Source organism: Eptatretus burgeri, chromosome 10, assembly GCF_056783735.1.
Source record: "Eptatretus burgeri isolate ZD-2024b chromosome 10, Ebu_testis_v1, whole genome shotgun sequence".
NCBI classification, from domain to species: domain Eukaryota; kingdom Metazoa; phylum Chordata; class Myxini; order Myxiniformes; family Myxinidae; genus Eptatretus; species Eptatretus burgeri.
Window position 1 is genome coordinate 42,045,336 of NC_140970.1, and position 12,661 is coordinate 42,057,996.

At 40.4% G+C, this 12,661-nt stretch overlaps 1 protein-coding gene across 12 annotated transcripts in view; it reads right to left on the reverse strand.

Annotated features, from left to right (window-relative positions):
- Positions 1-12,661, reverse strand: part of LOC147018401 (solute carrier family 23 member 1-like) — a 203,798-nt gene that overhangs the window by 12,859 nt on the left and 178,278 nt on the right. For 11 of the 12 annotated variants that reach the window (XM_085898009.1, XM_085898010.1, XM_085898007.1 and 8 more), the window contains 2 exons: positions 11,516-11,662; positions 9,130-9,225 (listed from right to left, as the gene is read on the reverse strand). In XM_085898009.1, coding sequence (XP_085754135.1) covers positions 9,130-9,225; positions 11,516-11,662 — 243 coding nt within the window. Of the gene's footprint in view, positions 1-6,211; positions 8,201-9,129; positions 9,226-11,515; positions 11,663-12,661 lie in introns of those variants that run through there. The other variant, XM_085898006.1, reaches the window with a different exon arrangement.

The following is a 12,661-nucleotide window of genomic DNA, read 5'->3' on the forward strand; positions in this document are numbered from 1 at the left end:
TTGCCCATGTCCTGATTGACGGTCGTTGGATGATGATCCAGAACTGCAGGGTCTACCGGAGTGCTCAGTTCCTCAATACTGACCACAGGCTTGTTGTAGCAACTCTAAAGCTGCACCTTAAATCCTGGAGAATGGTACCATCCCAGCCTCGGCTGGATGTTGGCAAGCTCAGGGATGAGAGAGTAGCTGAGGAGTTTGCGAACAGGCTGAGTGGACACTTGGGGGGTCTGGGTGCTTTGGGGGGTCCTGAAGAGTTGTGGAGTGCCTTCAAGACCACCGTCCTTGATGTTGCCGGTGGATGTCTTGGAGCTCACCGCAGGGCAAAGAAGAATTTTGTCTCTCAAGGGACACTGGATACCATTGACCAGAGTCGCAGGGCCAGGCTGAATGGCAGAGCTGAGCTGTTCAGGGAGCTGAGGCGTAAAACTGTACGTGTACTGAGGGTGGACAAGGAGGCCGATGTGCGAGGAATCTGTGAGGGGGTAGAGCATCACTTGTGGACAGGTGATTCTCGTCCCGCTTACAGGGGAATTCGCGCATTGCGTTCATCCAAGCCCATCCCTCGGAGCACTGCAGTTCGAGCAGAGAGTGGTAGGCTCTTGACAGAGGAGTCTGAAGTGAAGGCCCGCTGGGCCGGTTATTTGAGCGGTTTTACCAGGCTGATCCCCCAGCTGTCGAGTGGGACGTCAAGGGTGTTACAATCCCTGTTGCTGACCCTCAAATCAACTGTGGTCCACCTTCGCTTGTGGAAACACGGGCTGCGGTGAACCAGTTGAAACGGGGCAAAGCTCCAGGAATCTGTGGCATCCATGCTGAACTTCTCAAGGCTGGTGGATATGCTGCACTCGTGTCGTTGCATGCAGTTTTGTGCTCTGCCTGGAACACAGGCATCATCCCAACTGACTGGAAGAGGGGCCTTGTTGTCCCTCTCTGGAAAGGGAAGGGTGATCGCCAAGACTGCAACAACTACCGAGGGGTGACGCTGCTCTCAGTGCCGGGTAAGGTCTTTGCTCGGATAATTCTTGATAGGGTTCGCCACCATCTGCTTGAGCACCAGCGTCCAGAGCAGTCAGGCTTTACACCAAAGAGGTCAACGATTGACCGTATCCTTGCCATTCGTGTCCTCACCAAACGCAGACGAGAGTTTCGGCAGGGGCTGCTTGCAGCCTATGTTGATCTCTGTAAAGCGTTTGATTCAGTGAATCGGGATGTCCTCTGGAGGATTCTTGGTCTTCGTGGGGTGCCACCAAAACTGATCGATCTGATGTCTGAACTCTACTCTGGTACTGAGAGTGCTGTGAAGTGTGGTGGTACCATCTCTGACTTATTTCCAGTTGTTACTGGAGTTTGTTAGGGGTATGTATTGGCCCCCACACTTTTCAGCACTTGTATGGACTGGATTTTAGAGAGGATGTCAGAGAGATCAAGCTGTGGTGCATCGTTTGGGAATGTCAAGATCTCGGACCTTGATTTTGCCGATGATGCAGTCATCTTTGCGGAGACTTTAGACATCCTTTTGGGGGCCCTCGAGGTGCTGAAAGAGGAGTCGGAGCCGCTGGGATTACGGGTTTCTTGGGTCAAAACTAAGATCCAGGCTTTCGGTGACATCTTGGATGCTGCTGTCCTGTCTGTATCTGTTTGTGGTGAGGATGTTGAGGTCGTGGAGAGATTCACTTACCTTGGCAGTGATATTCATGTCTCTGCTGGCTGTGAGTCAGAGGTCAATAGACGTCTGGGTCGGGCCTGGGGAGTCATGGATTCACTGGATCATGGGGTGTGGCGCTGCCGGTACCTGTGCGGGAGGATGAAAGTCTCAGTCTTCAGGTCCTTGGTACTTCTAGTATTGCTCTATGGATGCGAGACTTGGACTCTGACCAAGGATCCGAGACTGAGACTTAATTCCTTTGGTACCAGGTCTCTTCGGAGAATCCTTGGCTATCGCTGGTCGGATTTTGTGTGCAACGAGCGGTTGCTGAGAGAGACTCGGATGAGATTTGTTACCTGCATAGTCCGTGAGCGTCAGTTGCGGCTGTATGGACATGTGGCTCGTTTTCCTGACGCTGATCCTGCTCACCAGATTCTCTCAGCGAGGGAGTCTCATGAGTGGAGGAGGCCAGTGGGCCGACCACATGCCTCGTGGTTGCAGCAGGTTGACCATCATCTCAAGGAGATGGGGATGGGCCTGGCATCTGCCTGGGGGATGGCCAGACGGAGGCCCCTGGAGTACCGGCGGAAAGTGGACGCAGCGACGCGCTGTTCTGGCACATGCTCCCATACCTGACCTGACCACCTCAGGGTTCCCTTTGTATGCATTCAAAGTTTGGGGCCGCGAGGTTTCATGGTTATGGACTTATGGAAGTGACAGATGGACGGACTGAAGGACGGACACACACTGACATTTATTATTATATCTTGACTGGAATGTCAGATTATCTTTTCTAGAATGTAAGACTTGTTGCTTCTTGAGAAAATAAATAAAACAAGTCTGAAGATGACGATGGTTCACGAGCGGTATTTGACGATGTAGATTGTTTCAGAAGTCAAGGATGAAACAATGTGATAATGTTTGACCAAGTTATAAAAATGATCAACATGATGTGGTACGAGTGACAGGTTATTAGCTGCAAAATGTCGAAAACCCGGTTTTGTTCAACAGCTTTCAAAATTTCACCTTTGCATAACCTTTAAAGGTCACAAAACAATGTTGTGGACATTAAAATAAGGAAACAGGAAACACGCGTGCTTTAGCTTATTGGAGTTAGTTCGTCGAAGAATGTCGAAAACCCGGTTCGATTCCCACAACTTTGAAAATTTGACCTTTGTGAACTTTAAATGTCAAAGGTCAAGGATTATGACCTTTGGTGCAAAACTTCCTCTGGAACATTCCAGAAACAATATAACATCATATAGGCTATATGGCATTTCGCACTCCTCGGATTATCCATACTTTGATGAAATCAGCATAAAAACAAACTTGAAGGGGGCGCCACGGGCAAGGTGTTCGAGATGGAGCAAAATGGTTTCAAGACTTTAGGTGGGGAATGACCTCAAGATTATGCATAAAATATATTGTCATCCTCGCTCTCAAAGTTTGGGCAGTCATATGATTTTTTTATGTCAAAATTCGCAATTTTCTCAGTTCGTGACCTTGTGACGAAAATGAAAAATCGAGCTCCGTGGGGCTATGCAGGTGCCATTGGGCTAACCGAATACTGAAACCCCCGTCAGATTCGACAAAACCCCTCGGAGAAGATGCATATTGAAATCGGCTGCCCCCTAAAAACACATGTTTTTTGGGCGTGGCTCCGCCCATAATGGGCACACCATGCCCATTCTCAGGAAAACACAACTAGATCATGATATAAACCTCCCACCAAAATTTTATCAGGATCAGATCAAAACCCATGGAGCTATGCTCGGGACAGACAGACAGACAAGCCGGTAGGCGGACATGGTAGTCGCCTACTCAATAGAACCTGACGCGATGAGCCCGTTCGATGGGGAATGACCTGAGGATTAAGCACAAGAAAATTCATGATTCTAACTTCAAGGGTTAATGCTGCAGATTGTTTTTTTGTTAAAATACCCCCACATTTAGAGGTTTTTTTGGCCGTTGCTCGGCAACGGAGGGGTCCATAGCAACGGTTCTTTTTCACACATAACTCGGTCATACCATGAACCTACCATACCAGTTTCATGTATATCTGACTCATAGCCTCTGGGATATAACGAACTTCGTTTTTTTTATTGTTTTCGACCAGGGTTCATTCAAAGTCTATCTCTTCCGACAGTTTTCATAGGATCCGGCTGGAAATTTTTGACAATATGGCTGAATGTACTGCCCACAGTCGGTCGTGGCCAGATTTTTGATTTTCGAAAAAATCAATTTTTTTTATGATTTTTCAAAAAATTCAAAGTCCCGTTGCTCGGCAATGGTGGTGTCCATAGCAAGGGTTCTCATTTGCACACAACTTGGTCATGGTATGAACCTACCAATCAAGTTTCATCGAAATCGCCATTGTATTAACTGAAATCGCCATTTTAAATACTGATAATAAGGGTAGAACAAATTTCAAATAAAAAAAAATGTAATTTTTTTTTTTTTTTTTTCGACGAGATCGACTCCCCAACAGACAACAATAACGAATAGAGTGGTCACTCATTTTTTTCGTGAAAATTTTTTTTCGTGAACCAATTAACTTTCACCCTTTAAAAATCATGCAAATAAGTTATTGAATATCAGCTGCTTTTTTGTTCGTATCCTTGTCTCACCTGTGTTGCAAGTCGAGTGACCTGCTTTGTGATGCTTTAAAAAGGTGGTGCATCATCGGAAATGCTATTTGATCAGGCGATATGAATAAAATGGAAATGTTTGAAGAAAAACAAAAGTATTGAATATAGTGAGCATTTTACTGATACGAGAAACAGGATTGAATAAGATTCACCATTATTATTAGTGAAGAAGAATATGAAGGAGAAAGTTTTTATTTTAATGTAAATTGAAACCAGACAATCTATCCTCACCTTACTCAACTGTATCATCCTGTTTGCAGATTGGGCTTGATTTGTGGTATCCCCAATAAGACAATTATTGACGGACGGATGCACACACACAAGCAGGCAGGCAGGCACGGACAGACCGAGCACCTTTTATTTTAGTGACCTACCATTACCTTTCTTATTATCATTATGTACCATTGTCATTGTCATTATTATTAGCTTATCTGGAATTGGAATTCCAGAAAAGGTATCGTCATCATGCACCATCCGTCTGTCTGCCTGTCTGTGTTTCGATTTCTCCAGCCAAACCGCTGGGCCAATCTGGCTGAAATTTGGCAGCAAGGTTCCACTCCTGACTGATAACAGGGATTGCAAAGCTCATTCTGGTCACGTGACTAGGTAGGTCAAAATGGCGGACTGAGTAAATTCCTTCAAACATCTTTACAGACCCACCAGTCAGAATGCTACCAAATTTTTGTCACAGTTAAAACTCCCATCACACATTCCATTATATGATAACACATGAAATGTAAACAACCTCCTGTTCCTTTTACAATTCAGCTGCTAAATGCTTGTCTTTAGAATATTGTATAATTTAAATAATTTACGACAACGCATTATTTTGTTTGATTATATTGAGCGATTATTATTTGTTGCAGTCTTATATTTACCTCTCCCCCCCCCCACCTCTTATTGTATTTTACTCTGATGGAAATGAACTTTTTGTCATTGGATTACTTGTTCTGGGTCTTTTGAATTAAACCAAAATTTGATTCGATTTGAAATCATGCACATCTTACCTTAAATAGAACATGCCCACGAACCAGCCTGACCACCACTCACCTCTGGATCAAACTGTTATTAAAACGGTTTAGGCTCGTGGCCAAATTAAAAAAGGGGCCTAAAATTGTGAGAAACCCCTACCCACGGTAGAACAAGTCACAACCTATTTTTTTCTTGAATAGAGATGTTTGGGGAGTTAGAAAATCATGGTTGTGAACCTGAGATCATTGCACAACATTTTAAAAATCACGTTTACATCAGTACCACTGAAGGCTGCAAAAATGGATTTAATCGCCACAGATTTTGGCTCATATATTTGTTAATACTGGTGCTACAAACACAAATTTGGTACCAAAATGTGAGGAATGATGACATACATATATATATATATATATATATATATATATATATATATATATATATATATATATATATATATATATACATATATATATATATATATACACACACACATATATATATACATATATACATATATATATATATATATATATATATATATATATATATATATATATATATATATACATATATATATATATATATATACATATATACATATACATATACATATACACATATACATATACATATACACATGTATATATATATATATATATATATATATATATATATATATATATATATATATATATATATATACATATACATATACATATACATACATACATATATATATATACATATATACATATACATATATACATATATATATATATATACATATATACATATATACATATATACATATATATATATATATATATATATATATATATATATATATATATATATATATACACATATATACATATATATACATACATATCTGTAAAAACCATTTGTGATGTAACAAAGGCTTTTGTGTGACCTTCAGGCAAAAATAGTGGAATTTTACTCAACAAATCAGGTTCGGGTTTACCAATAAATATCAACAAAACCATTAATTACTTCAAAAATATTGGACTTGCAGTCAAACTTGTTACACCAACATAATCCAAGTTTATTTACCCTTTGAAAAATATATTTAATGATACAATTGTCACTGAAATTATATAGTTATAACTGAAATCATATGTCGCCCCACTAATGCTGACCGATAGAAATCCCGAAGCAGATATGCAACATGAAGAATTGACTTAAGATTCTGACACAATTGTGAAAGTGACTTTTAGAGACATCATGTTGATATAAGCTCTTTCACATGTGACGATAATGAATTCATAACATGCACTGTAACTTATGTACATCTATTACATGAAGTAATACATGTAGTACATTTAAAAGTTCAGTCACGCTCTTCATCAGTGCTGATTTGGACAATCGTCTGCACTACACGAGCAGAATTCAGTGCAGGTCAGTCCTGCAGAGATACAATGACATGTTCTGCTCTGCCTGCAGTCATCGTCGGTGCAGCGTAGGTTTTGAAGAACTTTGGGGATGTAAATATCCTCCAAGGCAGTTTGATCAACAGCCACAGACGTGAGGAAACGTCTCACCTCATCATAGGACACATGAAGCATGTCAATGAGATGCTTACTTCCCAATTCATGATGCACCTGCACGGCTAAACCAAGTGTTATTGTGGAGTACACTTGACGGCTCTGTGATATTATATTGTGACAAATGGCGATCGTCCTCAGGTTGTTCTTCATAACACCTTCATCACTACAGCTGGTTACATTCGTGTGTGATTTCTCACTGGTGCACCACTGAATAAAGTCGTAGAGTGTATTAGGAACAAATTCTGCACAGTGCTGAATATCTGTTTCCTCGACAGGTGCATACATATTTCCAACATGCTCGATATCAGCCATGTGCTTCCTCAGGATACCAGCTGCAGCATGCAAAGTATGCATTTCACTATCTGTGGCTGATGGTACATCAGACGGGATGTCTTCATATTCTGGTTCATCAGTCATGCTCTGCATAATCGTGGCTTTTCTCAGGGCATCACATCAGGTCACAGAAGAAGAGCATATGATGTCAGTGTGGCCATCAAATGTTACACAGACTATATGGTCACCATAATATTTAGTTAATCGCTCCTTCAACTTCCAACTCTTATACTGTTCTGCATTCGTGGTACCCAGTAAAACCAAATATCCAACATATTCATCTTTCAGATGAACGAGGGTTGTCACTGTCTTAGTTTTGGAGAACACAGTTTGTTCCAGATAACATTTCAGTTCATCAAAAGCTTCATCATGTAACGTGCCCATTGTTTCCTCTCCTGATCTACGAATTGCAGCAGTGATGTTCCTTTCTGAAATATAGTGTGAATAGCATAACCTGTGGTACTAGGCATCATAGGCGAACACATCTGGAAAGGCAAGCATGCGCATGTGTATTTTATTGTCTTGTCTTTTGTCAGCTGCTGCCAGAACTTTTTCTCTGGTGGACTGTCCAGTTCCTGTAGATACCGGTGTAAGCTTGTTTCTGGAAGTGTTGGATTTTCCACAAATGAAGCAGTTAGTCCTGATGTCAAACCCAGCTGTTTCATTTCTGCTGATTCTTGTGTGTTCTGTTGCCGCAGACGTGCATGGCTGCTGGTCACTCTCACTGGGGTTGGATGTGGAGATATTTGACTTGCTGGTATACTTGGCCCGACACGATTTGTGGAATGATACTTTCAAATCAAGACTCAATATGTCTTGTTGCAAAGGCCAGATACTTTCGTAAGTGTCATCTTTTCTGATTTGACTTGCTTTGAAGATTGCACTCAAACCATTAAATGTTAGGTTCTTTACAACTTCTTACTTTTTAGGGTTGAGGGGTTTAAAGTATATGATGCAGTGGTCAGTGTCAATTTTACGACGCTTCGCAACAGGTGGTTCCAGATCCATAATTGCAGATCAATTGTCAGCACAACCATCTGAAATGAAATAAGTAAAGATAAGTATACAGTATATCAGTAGTTTTAGAAAAAGGCAATCAAGCTCAAAATTGATTTTCTGCAACTGGATTTAAAATCATTCTTGTTTGGTTAATGCATATACATCTATTATAAATTAATCAATGTCGGTTACTTTTAGGGGGGGGTGACATATGGTTTCGGTAATAACTATTAATTCAACCGATTTATCTTTATGAGTTATATTTCTAAAAAGGAGAATGATAGAGGGTTATTTTGATGTAAGATGTAGTAATACAACTCAAATACTTATGAAGAAATTAATTGTTTAGTTGATATTTATTGGTAAACCCAAAGCTGATTTGTTGAGTAAAATTCCACTATTTTTGCCTGTAGGTCACACAAAAGCCTTTGTTACATCACAAATGGTTTTTACAGATATATATATATATATATATATATACATACACACACGTCATCATTCCTCAAATTTTGGTACCAAATTTGTGTTTGTAGCACCAGTATAACAAATATATGAGCCAATATGAGCCAAAATCTGTGGCGATTAAATCCATTTTTGCAGTCTGCAGTGGTACATATGTAAACGTAATTTTCAAAATGTTGTGCAATGATCTCAGGTTCACAACGATGATTTTCTAACTCCCCAAACGTCCCTCTTCAAGAAAAAATAGGTTGTGACTTGTTCTACCTTGGGTAAGGGTATGCCACCCAAAACCTCATTTGGCCACTAGCCTAGTTACACACACACACACACACACACACACACACACACACACACACACACACACACACACACACACACACACACACACACACACACACACACATACACACACACCTTCTGAAACCCATGTGTGGAGACAACAACCAACGACACAATTGATGAGAGATAGACAGGATATGAATAGTCATATTTTCAGGAGTGTTACCTGGAATTGTGTTGTCAAGGAGGAAGGCAAGGCAACCACCGATAAACATCTCCGTGGTCAAAAGGACAAAAAGGACCTGATCCAACTCTAAAAAACCTTCAAGAACACAAGGCAAAAGGAGGGGGCAGAGAAATGTGGGTAGAAAGATGGGTAGAAGAGAGAGAGATAGTGCATTTTAAATGCCATGATATACAGTACAACAAAAGCAAAAAAGACAAATTTTCAGCATTTAGACGAAGGAGTGGATATTTAAAAATGGTGAACCATAATTGTTCTGTTCCTAATTAAATGCAAAAAGGAGGGACCTACTGCTTGAGTACTAGCTTGCTTTTCATGAAGCCCAGATGAGCTTTGGCCAGGGCAGGAATTTTACATTCATTGTTATTATTGGCAAATTATACTACTGTTATTATTTTTGTTGATAATATTATGAGTATTAATTAATGTATGCTTTTTCACAATGTTATCATTCTTTTTGTTATTTATTTTGTAATTAGAATGCCATGCCGTGGAAGGACCTATTAAGCTGCTGTTTTAAACTTAACATGGCATGCATTTAAAACATGGTAATTCTTCCTGGTTTTCTGTCGTTAATTACCCTAATCAACTCAGGAGATCATGACAATCATTATGGTGAATCACATTCCATATCAGTGAGCTCCAAGAGAAACAAAAAAACACACATACACTTAATATTATATGTCATCATTTTAAACTTTCTCTGTTCATGCAAAATCTGCAAATATGTCCTTCCCATCGGTGTTCAGAAGAACCTAATCCAGAAACACAGTCCATTCCCTGGGAGCAATCCCTCAGTGGTTGGTGTAGCTATGTCTGTCCACTCATGCCTTGCACTGGCCCACATGGTTGGGAGTTTGCTGAACGGTAGCTGTCCATTTGGTGAGCTGAGAAAGTTCTAAGTCTTTTGTTGTGCATAGGCAGAGCCCTTTCTCACAGGTACTTCTCCAAATATTTTCGAATTATTTTCAAAGCGTTGCGAGCCATTTCAGGTAAAAATCCTTATCCCGGACATACAATATACTTTATTTCACTCTAAACACGGCAGTTTTCCTGGGGTTTCTGTGCATGCTCACCACACATTCTGGAGGTACATGACATTTTGAAAGTTGCATATTCACACAAGAAGCAAAGCACATAAATATGATATTGTAACAAAATGGCTTGGGGGGGGGGGATAAGGGAAGCAATTTTTTTATAGATTAGTTAGTCATTTCCTTAAATGCATTTAGAGAGGTGTTTTTGTATTCACGTAAATAGGAATGGTCAGGACGATCATGTAAAAATCCCAACTCTCCCACCGCCCCCCCCCCCCGACAACTTTACCCCTCCCCTTCATCCTCAATTCAATTCCTCTATGGATGATCACCAATTGGTTGCTCAGTTTGCGATGTGTCTGATGAAGTTTAAAAGGCAATGTAATTTTACATGAACCAATAATCGTAAAGGGTAAGGCCCAGTGGCCAATGGGATTTGAACCTAGTACCTTCCAAACCTCACCAGCCAAAGAGGGAGAGGAGTGACGTCATGCAGCGTAATTTTAATTACACTGCCTGAATCGGTAAAAAGTCATTCAACACGACAATGGTTTTCCGCCCCAAGAGCTGCAATACTAAGTTGGGATTTCTTGTTGAATGAGTCAGTCAAAGAGACCCGAGTGGAGGAACCACTCACTCCTTCTGACATTAATCTCATGGAGATATAGAGTGATAAAAGTGAATTAAATTTAGTGTGCCATGTCCGGATTTCAACCGGAATCCAAATAAGCAGTTTATCGAGTATCAAATTGGTCAGCTGAAGGATAACGCACTCCTTCACACCATCTATGTGCCTCAAGTTGTGGTGGAATTGCAAACAAAGAGCACCATTGCATGATCTACCTCTCTATCAGCTCTTTCAAACAGTTGTATTCAAAGCGAAAAAGGAAAACCTGAAGGTTTCAAAAAAAAGAAAAAAGTTTTACAGTCAATGAAGGTTCATTGAAGAACTTGGGTAAAATTGGATGAAAGATAAGGACATCCATTCTTCTCCATTAGGGACCGAAAGATTGAACCTTTCTTATCCCCATCATTCAGGTCAAAAAAAAAAGTATCAAAAGGTTTTGCCCCAAAAATATTTTTAAGCCCAGAAAGCTGAACGACACTACAAGTACAGGTGAGCTAAATTACAAAACTCATTATTGGCAGAGATGCAAAGAAATAGGAAAAAAAAGCAGAAGGATGTGGAATTAACAGGGCTGAGGACTTAAGTGGGCATAAATGGAGTCAGGGAAGAAAACGGGATATAGAGGAAAGACTGTCATAAAATGATCAAGAAGAATGAAGTCATCAAAGGCCAATGTCAGTTGAAAAATGAATGATAAGCTCACCCGTCACAATGCAACTTTTGCAATGCAATTTCATGTAATTGGGGATGGCAAGACCAAAAAAGATCGAGAAACCCAAAACAAAAAGATTCCGTGAAGAGTTGAGGTCCACGAACTGAAGGTTTGACAGTCCGACAGCAGTAATCATGCCTAGATGGAGGTAAATGGAACACAAAAACAAAATCAAAGTCAACCACAAGAAATAAAATGGTGTTTCAAAGCATAATTAGAACAATAAGAGCAAAGTTACTTCAAAGCCAAAAAGGAAAACCTGAAGGTTTCAAAAAAAAGAAAAAGCTTTTACAGTCAATGAAGGTTCATTGAAGAATTTGGGTAAAATTGGATGAAAGATAAGGACATCCAAAGATATCGGAGTAGTTCACATTAAGTACGATACAAGTTGACAAAAGGCAAGTCAACAGTTTGTGAAATGTGAATCCAGAGTCACAGCATTGGGGGCTAATTGTTCAGATGGGAGTGCCAAACTAGCCAAATCGAAACTCCTGAAGCTTGGGAGGCATTTGTTTCATTGTTTGAGGAAAGGAGGACAAACTTGAGAAGTGGAAAGCACAAATTACATTTATATACTTACTAATGTCATGAAATGCAGAATGTCATTGACATGACAAGCTCAACTTCATTGAGAACAAGAGAGGCTTAATGAAGCTCAAATGACACGGCTGATGTGGAACCTCATGTGAAACATAGCAAATCCGTATGATGGTGGTTAAAGGTTAACCTGCATTTTGTCTGGTTCAAGTACAATCACTGAAAGTTTTTGGAGTGGAAGTGACAACATCTGGAAAATCATGTCTGGAGCACAGTTTTGTAAAGTCATCTCGGTATTTCCAAGACGACAGCAAACAGTGTGTTACATGCTGTTTGACAGTTTTGCTCAATGAAATAGGGATAAGTTGTCCTGTGTTTGTGCAACACTGGGAGATGGTGTTGTAACCAGTAATAGCTCATGAGGTTAAGGTGTGTGTAATGGTGCTTTCCCATGTCCAGAACCATGTAAAGCCAGGTGAGTGAAGATAGCCTTGGATTGTGCTGACCACATGGGCTGGCAAAAATAGCCATTATTGGATTCAGGAATTCCCGGGGAAGAAGGGCTCGAGCCATTTGGATGGGAAATGCAGAACTGGCCGA